At 38.8% G+C, this 21,999-nt stretch overlaps 1 protein-coding gene across 5 annotated transcripts in view; it reads right to left on the bottom strand.

The window, feature by feature from the left end:
* Positions 1-21,999, bottom strand: part of trappc9 (trafficking protein particle complex subunit 9) — a 231,322-nt gene that overhangs the window by 183,820 nt on the left and 25,503 nt on the right. For all 5 annotated transcript variants that reach the window (XM_024798279.2, XM_024798280.2, XM_024798281.2 and 2 more), the window contains 3 exons: positions 21,629-21,772; positions 5,480-5,606; positions 4,050-4,195 (listed from right to left, as the gene is read on the bottom strand). In XM_024798279.2, the coding sequence (XP_024654047.2) occupies positions 4,050-4,195; positions 5,480-5,606; positions 21,629-21,772 (417 nt within the window). The remainder of the gene's footprint in view (positions 1-4,049; positions 4,196-5,479; positions 5,607-21,628; positions 21,773-21,999) is intronic.

Below are 21,999 nucleotides of genomic sequence, written 5' to 3'. Positions count from 1 at the left end.
ATAGATTAAATAATTGGGGGACAGCTATAACGGTGACATTTAACTTACTTTAAATAAATAATTACTGTAAAATTCAAGTTGTTTGTATATGTATACCCCCCGCCTTTGAATGTCTCCCTAATTCTGAGGTCTCAAGGTTGGCAAGTATGCATAAGACACAATCCTATTGATGTGTCTATCATCAGCTTATCATGCACAAAGAGATGAAAGAGAAAAAACATAATTTATGCATCATTAATACTACTATACTCGGGGCAAAGCTGGGCCAGAATTACTCTAAAAAGCATTTTTTTGGTGCAGATGTCCATAAATTCTGGTCACGGTACTTTAGCATCTAACCAGCGTTACAGAAGAGGAGTGAGGATAAAGGGAGTAATGTTTTTTTGTTTGTTTTGTTTTAAATTTGCAGGTAAAGTCAAATACAACATCTCTTAACAGCCCAAAAAATATTAGCAAACAAAATGTTTGTGTCCTGCATTTCCCAGGGAGAGAAGAGTGTGAGCTAACTTCAGCCAGAGGTGGAGGAAGATGTAGGAAAGACAAGAAAGGTTCAATTTTAAGGTAAATGCTGCTCAGTGGCATTTGACAAACTCGAAATTTAAAGCTGTCACTAAATGTCCTCGTTTTTTAAAATCAGATATTGGATCTGTATATGACGTGAAGTTGTGTTGCTTTAATGTTGTCCTGCAAAACAAACTGTGGTATACTAACTTTGTCTTATACAAAGGTTGCAGGAAAATACAGGCCACTTTAGCATGGAATAAGTACGTTAGCTTGTCATACTGTGGGGAATTTACAGTAAAGGACTTTGTGTTCACGGTCATAGTTGGGTTATGTCAAGTGTAGCAGAAATGATACTTCAGTTTATTCACACAATTAATTCAAAGCAACAGCATCACCAACAGAGGCTGGCTGATCAAAGCCTGTCCACAAAGAAAATCTGCTGGAGCTCACAGCAGAAAATATCCGGTCCTGAAGTCTGACGTCATTAACTATGTCTGGGCCCAAACTACGCTGCAGGTCCATAAGTCAAACGATCACTGCAGCATTACTGGGAGTTGAAAAACTGTCTAAATTCTTTCATCTTTAATAAAATGATCAGCGTTGCTGCTTTACCAGGTGTAGCAATTGAGTTTAACATCCAGGCATCCATGAAAACAGAATTTATTCAATTTAACAGAGTTACAAGTTAGCAAGAAGTTAGCTCGCTAGATTCCACCTAAACATGATATGCCATGTACTGACTGAGAGACTCTGAAAAATTTAAACGCACAGCTCTGCTATCACTTCCAACATAAATGAAGACAGGAAAGTAAACAGCAGTGACGTTTGTAGGTTTACTGAAGTTGGGCTAGCTGGTTTAAAATGATGTGCTATGTGATTGCTAGCGACACAGCTATGTTAGCATAACATAAACACAGTGAAGGGAGGATGAACGCTAACTTTTTTCCACTCTGTAAAAGTTAACGTGACGGTTCCCGATGGTTAGGGACAAATGGAATCGCGGGACAGGATACCGTAAGTGGACCAAACTTCAGTCAGGAGAACAACTGAGATAATCCATCCACAATACAAGGTCAGTCAAGTTAGTCATTAATATACTGCTGCATGGGCTGGGCTGTAGTTACATCATAAGGTTTTAAAAACTGAGTTTTAAAATGATTAGCGGTAATAAAAACAGAGAGGCCAGCAGTGATCACTGACTAAACAGAAGATGCAAATCATAAAAACATGTTAAAAATAACAACAGCCTTATTAAACGCAGAGTAGTTTGGGCCCGGAAGCAGGGTTTATCACGTCATCACTTAAAGACCGGATTGTGATTCTTTTCCCCACACAAAGCCACTACAACCGATTTTAGGGTTGCCTCACCTGTTGCCCCATCTCAATTTAACCCTCGACTTTGCTCATGATTCTATTAAGGTGTTAACGCAAAATTAAAAAAATAACACTATGTATTCCCATGCTTTCTCATTTATTTTAGTACTATATTAATATAGCAACAAGATTCAGTTAGCTTTGAAAGAAAAAAATGGTAGAAATGTCCTTCAAAGAGCTGCATTTCAGAGCCTGTACATTTTCACTTTTACTTGAGTAAACAAAAGTCAAACATTCCAGTGTTTGTTAAACTGTCTCTCATGTCCCGTTAGAATATTTTTTTAATAAACATTTTAGAGATAAGATGTTAGGGGCTGTTACTGCACCCCACTGTGAAATACTGTATTTAACAATCAGCAGCATTCATCTTTTATACTAAATTATATATGGTCAGCATATGAAATTAGAACCAAAGACTGGACCAAAGCTTAGTTTCTGGGCCTGTTTAAAAGTGTTAATAGTCATTAATTCCCCCAGATGAGAAACATTTTTAAAGCAGTTTTTTTGACACTGTAAATGAGAGAATTTAATCGAATTTAATCCTTTTGCTATGTGCCATTGTCCTTGAAAAGGATCTGTGGTTTTATATGACAACTTGTGTTTTCAGCTTCTAAGATGAACCTCCTATTATCAAATGTCAAAAATCCAGACAGGTTGATGTCTTGTTTTGCCAAGTTTGTAATTTGAAGTAACAATTTCTAAAAATACCTGCAATTGCCAGCAGCCCTCAGCCTCCTAGTACAAACACCTGTAGTGTCAATTTCAAAATCCAACATCACCTTCTTCTCAAGCTGACTTCTGACCTTTAGGTCAAGGCCACGGAGATTTAAACTCGTCTGACATTTTAACTACATACACTTACGGTACATACATACGGTATCAATTTGAAAATCCTGCATCGTGGTGTTCTCAAGTCACAAAACACACAACATCCTGAATGTCCTTCGAGAAGTGTGGAGAACTCAAATGAAATAGACAACTGCTAAGTTTGGAGACTGATGTAAAGTTAGCCAACACAGCACTGCAGCATGTTGAAAGATCTCAGTCTCAGCTTAAACAATACAGACTGTCATCCAGAGACAGCATCACAATTATCATTTGCATTGTCACATTAAAAAGCCAATATTTTCCTAATTTATTATCTCAGTAACCTGCTGACCCACAACTTACTGCCTTTTACACTGACTGCACTGGTTTAGAATGGTTAACTTTGTCCAACAGCTCTCTTTTCTCATGCCATAAGGAGCTGTAAAATTAATCTTTCTAATTGTTTTGAAAATGCTTTGAACAATAAGTAATCCTCTAATACGCCTACTGTCTCCCCTAAATTAGCTTTTGTTTGCTAATTTCGACAGCAGCACTTGAAGCTCCGCAGTGTGAAATTCCTGTTTTCCCCCTTTGGTAACATTTTTGTAAATGAAACTTCAAACAATCCAAACAACAGGAAGCTTCATGTGGCAAAGTTAGGAGGCAGGTGATCAAATCTTACAGTGCAGGTGGCATTCAGGACTGAAACGAGCCATTTGTGACTAGACTGACCAGGTGTCCCACTTTATATGGGGACTATAGGACAAGATGTCTGTTCCTCGGGCACCTTTTTAATAGCTCTGATTTCTAAACATCAACACTACAGACATTTTCAGTTTCTGCAACGTCTGATATTTATCCAATGGCTGCAAAGAAAGCAAGGAGGGCTGACTTCTAACTCCATTAAACTTCATAACTCCTGTTGTTCATGGATCCCCGGATGTTAAACTTTATTACAACATCTGAAAGAGCAGACTCACTGATCATTTTATTCCAGATGAAAGAATTAAGGCCATTTTTAACTCTCAGTGATGCCACAGTTTTGATTTTGGGAACAGAAGAAGATTTTGGATCAGGAACTGACTAAGACTTAAAAGCTAGATTATTTGTCTGATAATTCCATTCAAATGTTCCAAAAGGCACCACAAACAGCGACAGCAGCTTATGTCAGCATAACTGCCAATCAAAACAGCCGTGCCCCTCACTTTGAGGGTTACCAGTCCCCACCATTTCACAGCTTTTGTACCAGACTGGAAACATCTATGGGAGTCTATGTGGATTGACTCGCTTTTGAAACCAGGTTTGGACACTTCAACTATGACCCAACACGGTGGCATCTTCACTAAAATCCTAATTGGACTTACCTATTTTCTTACAACGCTCCTCTCCTCTGTTGTGCATGATGATTGGTGAGTAGATGAAAGGGCTAGCATTGGATATATTCTGTCCCAGCAGGCCTTTCACTTTATGGGGCCGCAGACTGACGGGCAGATTAAGGAGCTTCACAGATCTATCGACGAAGAAACAGTGGCATGGGTTACCGTATTTTTCCACAAGTATTCAAGGTTTAAAGTTCCTTAATGATCATTTGACATGGCAGCAATATAACAATAATAATAATAATAATAATAATAATAGATTGCATTTATATAATGCTTTCAACACCCTCAACGCGTCGCCCAATATCTAGGCAACCTTTTAAATAAAGTTATTTACAACTGCTTATGTCATATATGGTATTTCAAAGTGTTTGTGATGAACATTCATATTTATTAGAGCACACTGTTAGAGAGAATTATGGTACTATTCGTTGTTAAAAGTTACAAGTTCAGCAAAACAAAAAAAGTACAGGAACTTGAAGAAAGTGTGTACTCCACTCCTTACATTATACACAAACAATTGCAGGAATCAGAAATATCTGAATCTTAAGTTATTTATAAAAACAATAAAAAAATAAAATAAGGAAAGGGACTGTGCAGTGGTGGTGCAGAAACTAAAACCAATGAAATTAGCTTCAATCTGATACCTACAGGAGCTCACCGTCTGCTTTGAATTAGTGGAGAAAAAATTGAAGTGACAACAGTTAAGTATTTAGACATTCGCCAAAGTTTCCTTCACTTCAATGACTGTCAGTTACACCATATGAAGTATGCTTGTTAACGAATCAGTCAGTGCTTGAATAACTTTTTTTAAAGAAAGCTTAGGGCTTATGATGTGGATAAAAGCATTATGTTACTAATTTATAGGACAATTCAAAATTTGATTAAATGACCGGAAAGACAATTGGTCTGCGCCATTCGTCTCCCCTTGAAGCGCATATTTGAAGAGTATGTGGTAAATCATCAATTATCAGTTAAACTTTTCAATGACAAAATTATGAGTGTGTGTGTGTGAATTTAATGTTATGCTATTTTATGTGCGATGTCCCACTCATTTGTCCAAGACAAATTTCTGTCAGGGGAGACAAAGGCTAAACTAATCTAATTTTATTGCAAGCAGTGTGGCAATAATTAACATTAATTTAAAACATTGTAACTCATCTCTCAAGCGTCTGACCATCAAACCATAAAGTGAAGGGATCACTTGATCAAAGTATAACAAAAAGTCCGTTTAACTTCAGGGACAGCAGTCTCTCCAGACAGAAAGCATAAACCAATGTGGATCCATTTCACTTATTTTGTTGTGACAAAATGTGCACTGGAGAGGCAACATCTTACTTTTTTTTTCTTTTTTTCTTTTTTAAAGAAAGAAATCGAGCCACGCTGGAGTAACATTAACTAGACTGCCACCTTACCGAACAATAGGGAGCTTTGTGAAGGGCACTGGAGGTAGCTTCAAGCCATCAGGAAGGGTGATAATCTCCATTCCACCAGGACACTTGGAGGTGTAGTTCTCCAGACTCTGGGTGACTTCTTTCTTCTCTATAAATGTAAGAGCGCATCACAGTGAAAAAAAATCCATGCCCCTAAAGCAAACTAAACATAACTCTGTCAAGGACAAGAAAGTAACAATTACAAACATGATGTGAGCACCAGTGTAGAGGACTCATCTTTGTGTCCAACATAAATTAAATGGCATCATTACTGACTTCTGAGTTATTCCCTCTCAGCACTAACAACCCCAGTCTTAAAGAAAAATTATAGTTTATAAATTGTACCATCAACACCTGCTCACCCAGCCACAGGATGTACTTCTTACAAGTGTGTCCACTAAGGGAAGACTTGGAAATATTTTATACACATCTGTGTGCCTTTAGGAGGATTAGGAGTATGTAAGGGGAGGTTCTTTGACAGGCTTTTTGTAATGGCAGATGGTCATGTTCGTAGACTCTGCTAGCCAGCAAGCAAGACAGACACCTTCTTGAAGTACCCAGGTAGTGTAGTTTGCAATGACAGCAGGATTGTTGTAAGTGGTGTGCATCATTCTGGTTAACCAAACCAAATGAAAACAAAAAGAGCCACTTAATGAAAAGACCAGTTATGATCAGAGTGAAAAAAGGAAGAAGAAAAAGGGAGAGTGGAGCAGACAATAATTATATATAATAATACATTAATGAATAATGTTACTGCATCTAGCAACAAATTGTCTTTTGCTTATATCAATAATTAACATTAGTGAACTTAACAACCAGAAGAGACTAGTATCAGCTCTGAGTGTTTATCCTTTTACTAGCAACTAACTTGGTGTTAAATATGTCATTAAATAGAATTTAACCTAAGTATCACAACAATGCTGATTGCAATAAATTTGTTAACATCACATTTCAAACAGACTATATTACAGACTTTATTAAAGGTGTATAAATTAAAAAATTAAAGATAACTTATAGATAGAAAAACATTTTATACAAGCTGTAGACTGAATAGAAATGCTAACAGGGCTTTGGAGTTGACGTCACGCCGCAATGTATTGTGGGAGCGCGACGCTATTTTCCAGGTCCACAAATCAAAACAGGTTCCTGAGTTGGAATGACGACTACAAGAAAGATGCTTAAAAGCAGCTCAAAAGAGAATGGACTGTACAGGGTGGGCCATTTATATGGATACACCGTAATAAAATGGGAATGGTTGGTGATATTAAAGTCCTGTTTGTGGCACATTAGTATATGTGAGGGGGCAAACTCCTCAAGATGGGTGGTGACCATGGTGGCCATTTAGAAGTCGGCCATCTTGGATACAACTTTTGTTTTTTGTTTTTTCCATAGGAAGAGGGCCATGTGACACATCAAACTTATTGGTAATGTCACAAGAAAAACAATGGTGTGCTTGGTTTCAACGTAACTTTATTCTTTCTCTTTGTTCACAGCCATTGACATGTCGAAGAGGTTAACACGTGAGGAGCGGATCAAAATTGTGTTGATATCTGGTGAACGCAGTAACCGGGTCATTGAAGCAGATTTCAACGCAAGACACCTTACGAAAAATTGGAACAGGACCCTCAGTTCACGCAGAAGATTTTGTTCAGTGATGAGGCAAACTTTTATGTGAATGGTGAAGTTAGCAAACAAAACCACCGCTATTGGTCTGACACTAACCCACATTGGATGGATCCCTCCAAGACTGTTGGAACAACAAAAGTGATGGTTTGGTGTGGTATATGGGGTACAATGATAGTGGGTCCATTCTTCATCAATGGAAACCTCAAGGCCACTGGATATTTGAAATTGCTACATGATGATGTGTTTCCCTCTTTATACACTGAAGCTGGCATGTTCCCTGAGTTTTTCCAGCAAGATGGTGTACCACCACATTATGGGTGCCAGGTCCGAGCATTCCTAGATGAACAGTTTCCTGGAAAGTGGATTGGTCGTCGTGGGCCAGTTGAATGGCCCCCAAGGTCTCCCGATCTGACCCACTTAGACTTTTATCTTTGGGGTCATCTGAAGGCAATTTTCTATGGTGTGAAGATTAGAGATGGACCGATCCGATATTACGTATCAGTATCGGTCAGATACTGACGTAAATTACTGGATCAGATATCGGAGAGAAATAAAAAATGTAATCTGATCCATTAAATATCAAAAAAGCACCTCACAAAACTTGCGACATGGTGTAACTCAGCCCATAACCATAGTACGTCGGAGCAGTGTGCTCACGTGATAGAGCAGCTGTGTGTATTTGCAGCCTCGCTACCAAACCGGCATTTCATCTCCGAGGAAGTGATCCCAGAGAGAAATAAAGCAAGTGTGTAAGTTCATCTCTGAATGTTTGTAAAGCATTCCCGCTTTAAGCTTAACAACCGATATATGGAGCAAGTGCCTCTTCTCTCTCCCTCCCTCTCCTGCTGCTACTTCAATCATGAAACTGCTTAATGATCAGCTGATCAGCTTTTCTGTCGCGAGTCCATCTCTCTTCTTTGTTTTTGGCCCACTTTGCACCAGAAAGAAGAAACCAGCGGCTGAACAACAGCAGCACGTTTAACCTTGATAATCTGTTGTTACCTTGATAATCACTTTAAGCATATTTGCACTGCAGAAGACATAATGTGGATTGCACAACACTGGACATTATATTCTTCATTTCCAGTTAATACTTGTACAGCTGCTGTTATTGTGTATATATTTATTTATATTTCTTCATACATTCTTATATAGTTCTACATTGTGTATTGTGTATTTTGTTGTACAGTCATTTTATTTTCAACTTTAATTTATATATTTTATCTTATTCTTTCCCAGTTAAATTTACCCTTCATTCTAATTTGTGTTGTAGAGTTATTTCCTTTTTAACCTTAATTTATATTTTATTCCTTCCTAGTAAAATTTACCCTTTTTAATTTTTCATATTTATTTCCTATCTTATTCATAGCCTTTTCCTTTTTTGTTTTCTTTAGGTCACGAGCAGTTGTCCAAGCATTTCACTGCATATCGTACTGTGTATGACTGTGTACGTGACAAATAAAATTTGAATTTGAATTTGATTTTTAGAATTTATTTAATATTACTTTCTACTAGGGGTGCAACGATACTTGTATCGATATTGAATCGTTCGATACAGTGCTTTCCGTTCGGTACGCATATGTATCGAACAATACAAAATTTTTAATTTATTTTATCAACTTTCCTTCTGACGATGCTGTCTGTGTTGGGCGCTCAGTGGATCTGCGCTCGACAGTGCAGCCTAGGCGGAGTAGTCGAACGCAGATTCACTGAGCGCAGGGCAAGCTAGCGAGACACAAGTTAAGCTCTCCTTGCAACATGGCAAATTGAACCTCCCCCACCCTCATTCAGATCTGGCCTTTGGAACTATCTTGGTCTTCATGTGAAGCATGACTCTGAAGGTAAGCGCGTCATGGACTAAAATAAAACAGTATGTTGGATGTGCCATGCAATGCTCAATTACATTGGTGGGAACTAGTGTGTTAGCGCAGTTAGCGCGTTAATGTGTTGGCCGTCCAGCCCCACGCATGGGGCGATCTGCGGTAGCTCGTTAACGGAGATTTGCCGTGTTGTGGCGTTAACGTCATTTCAACGAGATTAATGCTGACAGCACTAGTGGGAACACAACGAATATGACTGCACATTTACTCCGACATCATCCTAGTGCAAAGACAAGTGGAAGCAGACAAAAACAAGCACAGATGCTACAAACTTTACCCGAGTCATTTAGACAGCCGTTAGCACATGATTCTCCTTATGGGGACCTGATATGTTTAATATGCTGCTGAGAATATAGCCCAGAAGAAGCGTATAGTATAGCTTTTATTTTGGAAAGAGACATTTCTCTGTAATAAACTCTCTTTTTCAAAGATGAGTGATTCCTCAATCAGATATATATATATTTTTATTACTTTGTTGTTTCAGCAACATTAAATTTAAAAACTTTACTTTTGAATTAAAATATATATTTATAATTTTAATAAATGACAAATTAAAAAGGCATGAACATTTTCTTTTGTATCGAAAAAATATCAAACCGAACCACGAATTTTGTGTATCGTTGCACCCCTACTTTCTACACCAGGATCCCTTTCTACGTAGCTGACGGCTGGTAACTGTTCAGGGGCGGATCTAGCAAAGTATAGCCAGGGGGGCCGATAGGGCATTAACAGGGAAAAGGGGGCAGAAAGACATACTTTTCTTTCTTATTCTCATTTAAAATGTCTAGCTTTCATTAAATAATTATCTGAATCTTACACCCAAAGTTTTAATCTGATGTAAAGTGTATAGAAGTCCATTACTGTATATAGTAACTATTAAGTCCAATATACCCTAGCAAGCTATAGTACTTTTTCGTTTGGGAAGATACCATCTGTGCAGTCTGCAATTCTGTTGAAGAAAGATGTTGAATCTATTTATTTTTTTTGAAAAATAATTTATTTCTGTGCATTTTTTTCCCCCACACTGCATCAAATTAAAGTTGATTACGTCAATTAAGAATCATGAGGTGGGGGGGGGGGGGGGGGGGTTCCCTGTTTTGTTTTTTTTGCTGAGAGTTTGCAACCCTATTAGTTAGGTTGCTTACTATTTCTGCTAAGTACTCTTTAAAATACCAGAATAGGAAGGCTGGAGTAGGTTTAAGTTTATTAGATTGATCAGTATTGCTGAACTATGAAATTTTTGGGTGCAGTGTATTTTTTGCATACAGGTATAACAGAATAGCTTTAGTGTTGTTGTTTATTTAAACTTGAGTATGAACTTATACAAAATGCAGCAAGATATTTTAAAAAAAGTTTTATTGATTAAAAAAAAAAAAAAAACACTATTGGATTCATATCGGATATCCAAATTTATGATATCTGTATCGGACATAAAAAACTGGTATCTTGCCATCTCTAGTGAAGATACGAGATGTGCAGCACCTGAAACTACGGATACTGGACGCCTGTGCTGGCATTTCTCCTGCGGTGTTGCTATCAGTGTGGGAGAAGAGGGTTGCATTGACAATCCAACACAATGGGCAGCACATTGAACACATTTTATAAGTGGTCAGAAACTTGTAAATAACTCATGAAAGAATAAAGTTATGTTGAAACCAAGCACACCATTGTTTTTCTTGTGACATTACCAATAAGTTTGATGTGTCACATGGCCCTCTTCCTATTGAAAAAACAAAAGTTGTATCCAAGATGGCCGACTTCTAAATGGCCACCATGGTCACCACCCATCTAGAGGAGTTTGCCCCCTCACATATACTAATGTGCCACAAACAGGACTTTAATATCACCAACTATTCCCATTTTATTACGGTGTATCCATATAAATGGCCCACCCTGTATAGCATGGGTGTCAAACTCTGGCCCACGGGCCAAATTTGGCCCGCAGCCTACTTACATTTGGCCCGCGAAGCCACACCAAATTACTATCAGAGCTGGCCTACTGGTATTATACAGCTAATATATATATTGTTTAGTATTAATCTTTGTTTGTTCCATATTCAGTTTTTCAGCAAAACGTGTTTGAGTCCATAACAAAAGATTCATTCTTATATCTGGAGGAATAAATATATTTCAATAAATATTAACGTTAGCCCGCGACTTTGTTCCAGTTTTGAATTTTGGCCCACTGTGTATTTGAGTTTGACACCCCTGCTGTATAGAGACCAATTGCGTCCAGAGGCGAAGCGGCGGTACTTGCAGAAATAGCGTGCATTGGAAATGTGGACCTGTATGAAATATGGCCATGGAGTAGAAACCCTGAAGACCAACCGCTATTGACGTAGCCTGAGATATTTTCGTACCTTGTCTGTGGAGTCAGCGCGTACAAGTCGTCATTCCAACAAAGGTAAGTCAGCTCGAGTACTGCGAGTGAAATGCGTTTGATTTTCCCCCAAACATTCAAATTAGTGCAAACATAAATTCAGTCATGAGGGGGAAATTACAGTGAGAACGTGTGGAGGCTCTGTTAGGTGTATAACATAGTGAGTTCAGTGCATTCATGTGACATTGTCCTGAAGGATTTAGTTATTCTTTATGGTTAAAGAAATTGCAATAATTTATTCATATTTATTGTAAGTAATTCTAATTATACATCTTGCTTCCATGTTTTTATCCGGTGTCACTAAAAATAAATTTTATTTTAGTTTTATACATTGAGTAATGACCTGCAGAATCTCCTTATCATATAAAGTGATTCATAATTGTCACTTTATGCTTTCTCCATCTTGAAAGTGATGACATCCTTGCATTACATACTTTAGGTTCATTTTCTGAAGACTGAATGAACCAGCATTGCAGCCATAGGTCACTGTGAGCATCACAGGAAAGGTTGAAGCCGCCCACTGCACCTGTATGGCCGGAGTCTGCTCTTCTGTTTAATGTAGAAGCAACAGTGCGGATCTGAGGCACAAGGACTGTTACAGATGAACCTGCATACTGGGTTTTGCTGTGTAATATGACCAAGATACAGCCAGAGGTTGGCCATAAGATAGACCTCTCCTCTTCAGCTGCCCAAATAAAGGCTCTTGATCAAAACATAAACAGACCCTCCGTATTGAAAGGTAAAAGGAGCCGTCCTCAAAAAAGAAAAATCCCACCTGTTACTATGGAGGAGTTGTCACTGCTATTGGATACTTTGCTGGAACACAGTAAAGCTGTCGGTTGTGGGAATGACCCATAATGTTTTATCTAGGGGTCTAGATTTATGCCTGAAGTGCACTGCCATGTAAATAATTTGCATTTACTGAATATGTACTGACAGAGTATCACTGTTCAAAAGTTGAATAAAGAAACAAACTAATTTTTGGCGCATCAGGCCAAAATCCTTTCCACGCCCACCATCTATTAACAGCACAGGGGGCGGGGCTTAGGCTCAGCTCAAAGGCCTAAATAGAGCCTCAGCGACGCTATACTTTCTACACAAGTGAGCTCCAAAGTTGTTCCGTCTAAAATACCGCTGAAAGTCTAAAATACCAGTGAAAGTCAACCTTTATTAAATATGTCTCACATTTATGCTAGAGCTAATGATCGCGATGGTCCAAACTTCAACAAAGCCCTCCAAACGTCCTCGGTTCAAATGCCAAACAAGGTATTCACAGAGCTTAAAAAACTGAGAGCTCGAAAAGAAAAAGAACTAAAAATTAGCGAGCGAATGAATATATCCGACATATTAATTCAAAATAATCAGCACAACGCTAATCTAAGAACCCTTGAAGCATACGCGGTTCTTCATGAGCAAAGAGAGCAAATTGGAAGGAAAAATAACCTTAAAGAAGTTAAAAAAGAAATCACGTTAAAGGAGCAACAGGAGAAAAAAAACGTTAGTGGAACACCTTGAACACGAACAAAGAAAGGAGGCTGAAGAAAAGCCAGGTGCAAGTCACTCCACAACAACTGGGAGGACGCAATCAGGCTAAAGAAAGAGATAATGCAGGACGAACAAAGGGAAAGTCGGGAATGGGGTGAGGCTGGCAAGAAGGCTGACGTGATATTATTGGCAAAGCATATGGAAGAGGCGCAAAAAAGGCGTGACAAATGCATTGCACTTTGCCAATATAATAACGAGACAGTCAAAGAAAAACGTGCTTTGGCTAAACTTGAAAGAAATTGAAACACAGTATTTGTTAAAGCAACGACGTCAGGCCACCGAGAACGAATGCCGTCGTCGCGATATGGAGCTGGAACTTCTCAAAGCCGCTCGTATAAAGATCCCAGTTTTAGACAGAACAGAGGCAAAAAAAACAGTGTGGTTTTAGAAAACAAAGGTTCAGATGACTTTCGACCAAAGCCAAAAGAACCACTCCTGCAAACTTGTACTGGTCGGGTTCGTGTGTTCCTTTGTCAGCAACGCAGCAGCTCAGAACAAACAACACCTAAAACGTAACGAGTTCGGCTGCCAACAATTAACAAAACAAACAGGCTTGTTTCTGTAGCTAAAGACTCACCAGCTACTGCTAAAAAACTCATTCCCAACCCCCCCTCCCCTGTCTAAAATCTCAAAATTCACTGATAAAAAAAATCCAAAACACACCAGATAAGGAAAAGTGAATGGTTCAGTCTAACACATGTGCCAGTGAGCCATTAAACTTCAGTAAACCTATGCAGTTATGAAACGTAACTTTCACCTCAGCCAAACCAATTTTCTCAGTTGTAAATAAAACAGTGAAGTAAAAATAACCCGACAGACAAAACCTGAGTGAATCAAGTCCAGCGTTTAACCACTGAGAGCTAAAACTCAGGTGATGTTTCAAAGCTGTGTGCCGGTGATTGGACATCAGTCGCTGATAAAGCTGGTTCGCCTATAAAGGGCTCTGTTGGGAAACAAGCTCCAGCAGCCCTGCACTTGGGAAAAATACTATATTTACTTATCTTGTGCAGAAAAATGTGAAGACATTGCGTCATATTGAGCACCAGCTGCGACTGTGACTATCACCAGGTAACGTGGGCATGTTTCCTGAATTAGCAGCAGGTGTTAAACAGCTGACGGGTGAGGAGGATGCATGCAGGTAAACTGAGGGCCTGTTGAGCTGATCGCTGGTGTCCTGAGAAATATATCAGCTCATTCTTTATGTTACCATAGCACAGAGACACAAGACCAGGCGGAAAGAGACGATCGTTCGGTGAAAATGAGAATCTGCGAATGCAACATGTGGAACACGGAGAGTGGAATAAAAAAAACAAACAAACAACTGAAAAAAAAAGAGAAAAAAACTGTTAAGATGGAACACTGGGGCTGTGAGCTCTGCATGCTGACTGTTAGCAGCGCTAGAGACATCTCTGAAAAGAATCTGAGTACTTTTGCAAACATGTTCTATGTTGACAACCTGACCAGACGTGTGAAGATTAGGCACTACAATCGCAGCTAAAACACTATTAAAAGTGTAGTTGGTGACAGAAAAACAGGGTATTTTAAAACTTTATACCACCACCATTGCTGCCTGTGATCTGAAATGCATTCTGGGATACCTGGCTGCCCCAAGTCCGTACAAGCAATAGATTATCTAGGATCAACCTGTATTGACTTACTTTGCACGGCAACCAATCAAATGTTAGAGAAGCTGCAGTGGCAGCGTAACCTGCGCCCCCTTAGTTTGATGGTGACGCTGACAGATAAAATGATTTCAAAGCGAGACATGAAGGGGGCAATAGTGCCAAAATAAATTAAATAAATACATCATTAAATATTTAATTAAATGTGTCACTAATTAATTAATTAAGAGTCGTAAATATTTATTCAATTAACTATTTCCAATTTTAATTAATTATTCAATTCAGTTGAGTTTTATTTATATAGCGCCAAATCACAACAAAAGTCGCCTCAAGGCGCTTCATAGATACAGAGAAAAACCCAACAATCATATGACCCCCTATGAGCAAGCACTTTGGCGACAGTGGGAAGGAAAAACTCCCTTTTAACAGGAAGAAACCTCCGGCAGAAACAGGCTCAGGGAGGGGCGGGGCCATCTGCTGCGACCGGTTGGGGTGAGAGAAGGAAGACAGGATAAAGACATGCTGTGGAAGAGAGACAGAGGTTAATAACAGATATGATTCAGTGCAGAGAGGTCTGTTAACACATAGTGAGTGAGAAAGGTGACTGGAAAGGAAAAACTCAATGCATCATGGGAATCCCCGGCAGCCTACGTCTATTGCAGCATAACTAAGGGAGGATTCAGGGTCACCTGGTCCAGCCCTAACTATATGCTTTAGCAAAAAGGAAAGTTTTAAGGCTAATCTTGAAAGTAGCGATAGTGTCTGTCTCCTGAATCCAAACTGGATTCCACAGAAGAGGGGCCTGAAAACTGAAGGCTCTCCCTCCCATTCTACTTTTAAATACTCTAGGAACAACAAGTAGGCCTGCAGAGCGAGAGCGAAGTGCTCTAATAGATAATATTTAATGGTGTATTTAATTAATTCATTATGTCAGTCCTGGCATTCCATAAAAAATTTCCCCGATTCAAATATAATCGCCGGATTTCAAAAATTGCGGTTTTAATTTTCGTAAACGACACTCAATGACTCATCAACTGACGCTACTTATCAGCCAATCAGTGGCATGGAGTCTGACTACTACTATGACCCAATGGAGAACCCAGAAAAGCATGGGTTAGGCAAGTGAGGCCTGCAGTTCTGGAGATGTTGTTCAGGCTTCTTTTGTGACCTCCTGGATGACTCATTCATGTGCTCTTGGAGTAATTCTGGTAGATCAGCCACTTTTGGGAAAGTTCACCACTGTTCGAAATGTTCTCAATTTGCAGATAATCACTGTGGTTCACTGGCTTTCCAGAATAGCAGCTGTCAATGACTTTGATAGCTTACAGTCATTAATAATTGAAATCTTCATTTAAAATTTGCATTTTATCTTTCTGTATATTAAAATTTGTTGATGATTTGAAATGTTTGAGAAATATGCAAAAATAAATAAATAAGCAATCAGGAATCAGCACTGACGACACATCCCCAGATATAAGAGCTACCAATTTCATAGGCACCAATGCACCCCTATTTCATTGAAGATGCAGGCTGTTGGGTCATCATTAATACGGATGGTCCCTTAACTCTTTAGTCCAGATGACATGGCATTCACATTTTCAAAAAAAGGAATTTCAGATTTCAGTTCGTCTGATCACAGAACAGTTTTCCACATTGGCTCAAAGTAGATAGCTGGATCATTTTCACATATGACTTCTTTGCATGACAGAGCTTTAACCTGCACTTTTGAATATCACATCAAACTGTCTTCTCAGACACTTTCTGATTTAGTGTTCCTGAACCCATGCAGTGATTTCCATGACAGTAATACCCGTTTTGAATGCGCTGCCACCTAGGGGCTAAAAGATCACACATATTCAATATGGCCTTGTTTCTTGGAGAGACTTCACCATATTTTCAGAATTTTCTGGTGATGTTGTGTACAGTAGATAATGGGATAATCAAAGTTTTAGCAATTTTATTTTGAGAAACATTATTTTGAGACTGTTCAACAATTTGTAAACTGGTGAACCTCTACCCATCTCTATCTATAATGAAAAACTCTGGGATGGTCTCCTTATATCCAATTATGTTCTTAATCCAAAACCAACCCGTTTAGTTGCAAAATGTTCCTCCCGCTGTTTCCTTTTACTGCCACCTACTTTTCCAGCTTTTTTTTTTTATTATTTAAAATGTGAGCCTCCTGAGTGACGTGTTCCGGGCATGTCTCACTGGCAGGATTATATCTCAGCAAGCCTGTTGTTGCCTTGGTAGAAGCTAGACAAGCTAGAAGAGGTGGCCGGGGAGAGGGAGGTCTGGGCTTCTCTGCTTAGACTCCTGCCCCCGTGACCCAACCCTGGATGGATGGATGAAAAATCCATCTGAACAGTCAGATTGGCATTGACAGAAATCTCACTTATCATACAGTGAGCAACAGACTCACTGTTAAATCAGTCATTTGTCTTGTTTATGTTTTGAGAAACAATGCTAACAATAAGTTGATGCCAGACTGAATAATAGTGTTAGCCAATTAAAAAAGATGACGCAATAAAAACAGATCCGTTTAATTAAAGCCACCCAGGTGTTTTCTGTATTTGCTGTAAGACACATTCTTTTTTTTTCTGTTTTTATTTATTTATAGGCACTACAAGGAAGCAGTGAGACTAGAGCTTCAAGTAACTTTAATGATAGCGCAGACAAAAGAATTATATTCAGAGAGAGACTTATTAAATTATATAGTGAAATGAAAACTGTTGGGAAGCAACAGACACATGTGTCAACAGTTTTAGGAATAATTTAGATTTTTGTGTCTGTATTGCTAACAAAATGCCAGTAGTTACAAAAATAGCATAAGTTAAACAAGAATCTTAAAAAATAACACTACAATTTTTTTAAGTGACAATTTCTCTAGAATAACTCACTATACAACTTTATAAGTACATACTATATAAGGTAAGCCATATTAAACTTACTTCTGCTTTAGTTTACAAAACTGTGTATGCATAGTAAACCATTTTTGCTGACAAAGAAACACTTCCTCTCTGCTTATTTACAAGATACCAACAAAGTTAAAAAAGAAACGCTGATAGCACAGATCTAAGCCAGCACCCATAGACTCAATGGCTATCCAGAAAAACAAGTGGTGCCCAACAAAATGTATATATGTCTACTTCAATATGACTAAGTAAAAATAACAATAAAGAGAATTCTGAATGGCATACATTAGCAACACAGATAATTATCAAGATACTGGTCAAGCCAATGGCTTGAGGTAAACACACACAAATGTAAATGGCATAAATGTGTTGCTTACGTTTAAGCAGGTGTATCATTATTAGGATAGGGATTTCTGTTGGTGTGTGAGACTGTAGCCTCAGGTCTATATTCTTATCTGGTAATTATGAGGCAATGCGTTTCAGGTTATTTTACAGAGTAACATGAAAATTAAGTATTAACAAATTACTTTTTCCTGGGAGTAATTAAGTACCGTACTGCAGATTGATTGCAATGTGTTGGTGATATGCCTGCATTTCTAAATTAGACAGCAATTATTTGCAAACCTTCATGAATCAGCCTTCCAACAGGAAATCTCCGTCTTAAAAATGGTCGTCACAACTTCTTGCAGTTGATCACTGACAGCAAAAAAAAAAAAAAAAAAAAAGTACTAAATGAAATCCACGGGAAACACCTAGTTTGCATGCTGTAACCTAGAAGTATGCTTTTGTTTGACCCAACATCCTGAAAATGCTGCATGTCCCCAGTTTGAATCACGGTAACGTTCTCATTCTAGTTCACTATCACTTCCTGTAACAGCACTTTGCTGTTACACATCCATAATAAGCCATGCTACATGCATAAGTCCACTATTTAAAGATTAACTACACTACAACTATTAAAGCAAATTGTGATAGTTGACAAATAATCTCAGTCCTATTCTCCAAACCCAAGGTGATATATGGAGCAAATACAGCACACCAAAGAACAAATCAAACGGTACTAAACAAATACACATTTTTGTCACTATGCAGCAGTATGAATAAAATGAAATAAATCACTGTTGCTGCTCCTTTCAGACAACTCCTGTTTGTAAACTCAAGAAGACAGGACAGTTGGTGTGGTGCATCAGTGGCCTCACTTCAGTTATTTTTGTAGTTTAGTGTATTTGTAATTCACAGAAAGTTCCATTTGTCAAAGATCCTTGCATGCACTGAACAACTTTAGAAACATAACTATTATTGACTTACTAAACTTGATAATGATATACAAGTAGTAAAGTTTATGCCTAAATATAAACAGTTACTGCTGTACCCATGCACCCATTTCAGTGTTCTGGGTGTTAATTATGCATGTGAATACAGCTGGCTAATTCAATTTAAATTCTCAAAACAAACTTCAGGATGACTGTAACAGAACACGTGTTCAGAGAATCTGATGCAGGCAATCACATCTGAATGTCAATCTGCCCTTTGAATTAATGATGCAAGTCTGCAAACTCAAGAAAAGAATATCAATGCACCAGTTCAGGAACTGATACGAAGCATTTTTGCCAAGGCAATTTCACTGGTCACTGAAATTTAACAAGGAAAACATTGCATCATTGTTCATCGTGATTCACCCACTCTCTTGAAATAGTAATACGACTTACCCAAAAACTCTCTTTCAGATTTTCCAAAGTCCTGGATGCCACACAGTTAGGAAGCCATACAAACACCAGTGCCACCAAGCACCAGTAATGCCTAACATTCAATGCAATTATCACATTGTTGTTCATCAGACTGCCAGTTGGGTAAAATGAAATAACATGTCAAATTAGGCACATAATGGAAGTACAAGTGCGTGCCCATATTTAAACTTCTTAATCAATCAAAAGAAATAACAAGCAAGTGACCTCAGTGACAACAATAGTGTCCTTTGCTCTACACGTTTGCACTTAAAAACAACACACCGATTTAAAGGCATGATTCAATAGAGGGCTCTTTACTGCAAATTACGAAGAGACAACTAAGTAGTGAGGGAATTTCTTACTACAAACTCTCCGTCCCAAGAAACAGCAGCCATAATCTAAAGGTTCTCAGATCTCTTTAACGTTATGAACCTAGAGCTGTGCGATATGACCAAAAATCACATATCCCGATATAAAACATCCATCGTCCCGATAACGATATAAATCACAAAAATTTAACATTTTCTGTAAATTCTGTGAATCTCGGCTAGCAGAAGTGTGTCCAGCTGGGCGTCGTGTACCTGGAGTCGAGTGTTTTAACCGATGCCTGAAACTACACATTTTTAGACATAGGTTGCAACGGCCGTCGTTTTCTTTGTGAGTATTTATTACACAGCGTGCTGCGGGGAAACGTCTGTTCTAACGTTTGAGTCTAAGGTTTATTTTTTAGCACCTGGCGGCTCTTTTTTGCTTCTCATCCGTAAACACTCTGCATACTCTTTCATGTGTTTTTATATCGTCATCTGATATATATCGTTATATCGAACAGCCCTATACGAACACCTATGTGAGTTACATATAAATGGAAAAACAAACATCCCCAGTCTATTAACATTGGGGAACTGGGAACTTTCACAGTACTGTACATTAATGAATTTTTGGTTTAAGCGAACACAAATGACAAGCTTTTGCTGACCAGCAAACTGTTTTCCACTTTGCCTCAGTTTTTTTTTTTTTAAATGCCATGGCAAAAAAGATGCTAAAGCATTAGCAGCTCTGCTAGCTAAACAGCTGAACCAGTCAAACACAGGAGAACAAGTTTTCACTTCATTTCAAAAGGGAGAGACAGTATAACACTTATTAAACTGTCAAAGCTTCCCATCCAATAAATAAATACATAAAGCAGGCAGCGTACACAATAGCAGCTGAGGGCAATGCCAGCTCCATAGCATACAGCTGGATGCTTCACACTTGGTATTGCTTGCCCTTGTAAAGGCAGGATGTGTGAAATGGGTGCCATGTCTTTCTTGATACATATGCCAACATGTTTGTCATGAGAAGACACGGCAACAGAAGAAAGACATCACACTACTGAAAAATAAAGTAAAGCTTTTTACTGGCCGTTTTAGAAGTTTGGACAGGGGAGACAGATGCTTTTATAACTTTGAATGAATCCAATTGGTTTAATTTATCACTCTGTCCAGTTTCACTACATTTAAAAGTACAGTTTAGTGACTTTGATGATGATGATGCACCGAACATGTGCTCAGGAATCAAACTTGGAGTGAGAACATTGTAAACTGCTGTCCTATTATGACATATGTGCACACATCAAAAGGGACTTATTTCACAAGACCTCGCTTCTTCCTGGTACTTTTAATATCACACTGCTGACGGGAGTAAAGGCAATCAAAGGGAGGGCACCAAAACTCCACCCGACAGCGCTCTGAGCCCAAAAAGTTACAAAGTAAATATGAAATGGTATTTTAGTGCAGCAGAAAGCACTGCTGAAGAACTCGGCTTACAAGGTCACTTTCTTCAGGGAGAAAATACCCGCTCACGTCTTGTGATACAACAACAAAGTAGTAATTACATCACACGGCTTTTCTGCCCTTTGATGTGTGTAAAGCTGTAGACTGACATTTTTTTTTCCAGCAGAGCTGTTTCTAAGAAGGCTTGTCCCAGCAACACCCTAGGCAGAGCTGCAGAAGTCCCTTTGCTAACATTTAATATTTTATACTGTGAGTCTGCTTCATCTTGTTCCCACCTCATCTCCCTTATTCTCCCTCCCACCATCAATTCTCATAGTAGCCAACCAGGGATTACGCTGGCCTCTTTTGTGTGGCCAGTGAAGAGTCTGGCTTGCACAGCTTCATCTCCTGGCTGCTGCCGCAGGATTTCTGGTCAGAGCACAATGTTGCATTTCCGCCAAGAAAAAGCTGGCTTTGTGTATCACATACTATTAAAACTCATGGTATAACGCTGCAATCACCAGGGGACAGGTTGGCTGCGTCTAGATTTCTTTTTTTTCTTTTTTTTTTTTAAAGGCAGGGCATGAAGCTGAAAAGCACCACACAGGTTTTCAATACTGCAATGAAACATTAGTTTGTTCTGCTCAATTTCAAGTTTCCTCCTGACTGTGTTTTGTGAGCTGACCTTGATCAGACAGGAAATCCAGCATGGTCTGCAGCAGGAAGGACAGGTGGCGCACAGACAGGGCCGGGTTGCCCATGCGACGGGAGGCGTAAACCAGTTCATGCAGGAGGCGCATCTGTACAGCAGCCCAGCCTCTGTGGGTACCTGGGGGAGAGGGAGAGAGATGACAAAATAAAAGTCAGATTTACAAAGCTCATTGCTGACATCTAATGTTATGCAGATATCAAATCAGATTAGTCCACATGCATTAGAGACATATTCTGCCTGACGCAGATCAGCTAAATCTTTGTTGTCCCATGTCAAACACTCACATTATCATCTCCCATATTGTTTTCAAATTGTATTGAGATCTTTATGCTGATATCTGCCAG

This window comes from Maylandia zebra, linkage group LG22 (genome assembly GCF_041146795.1).
Source record: "Maylandia zebra isolate NMK-2024a linkage group LG22, Mzebra_GT3a, whole genome shotgun sequence".
Taxonomy (NCBI): domain Eukaryota; kingdom Metazoa; phylum Chordata; class Actinopteri; order Cichliformes; family Cichlidae; genus Maylandia; species Maylandia zebra.
The sequence above is the reverse complement of the archived record's forward strand: the minus strand, read 5'-3'. Positions and strand labels throughout refer to the sequence as shown.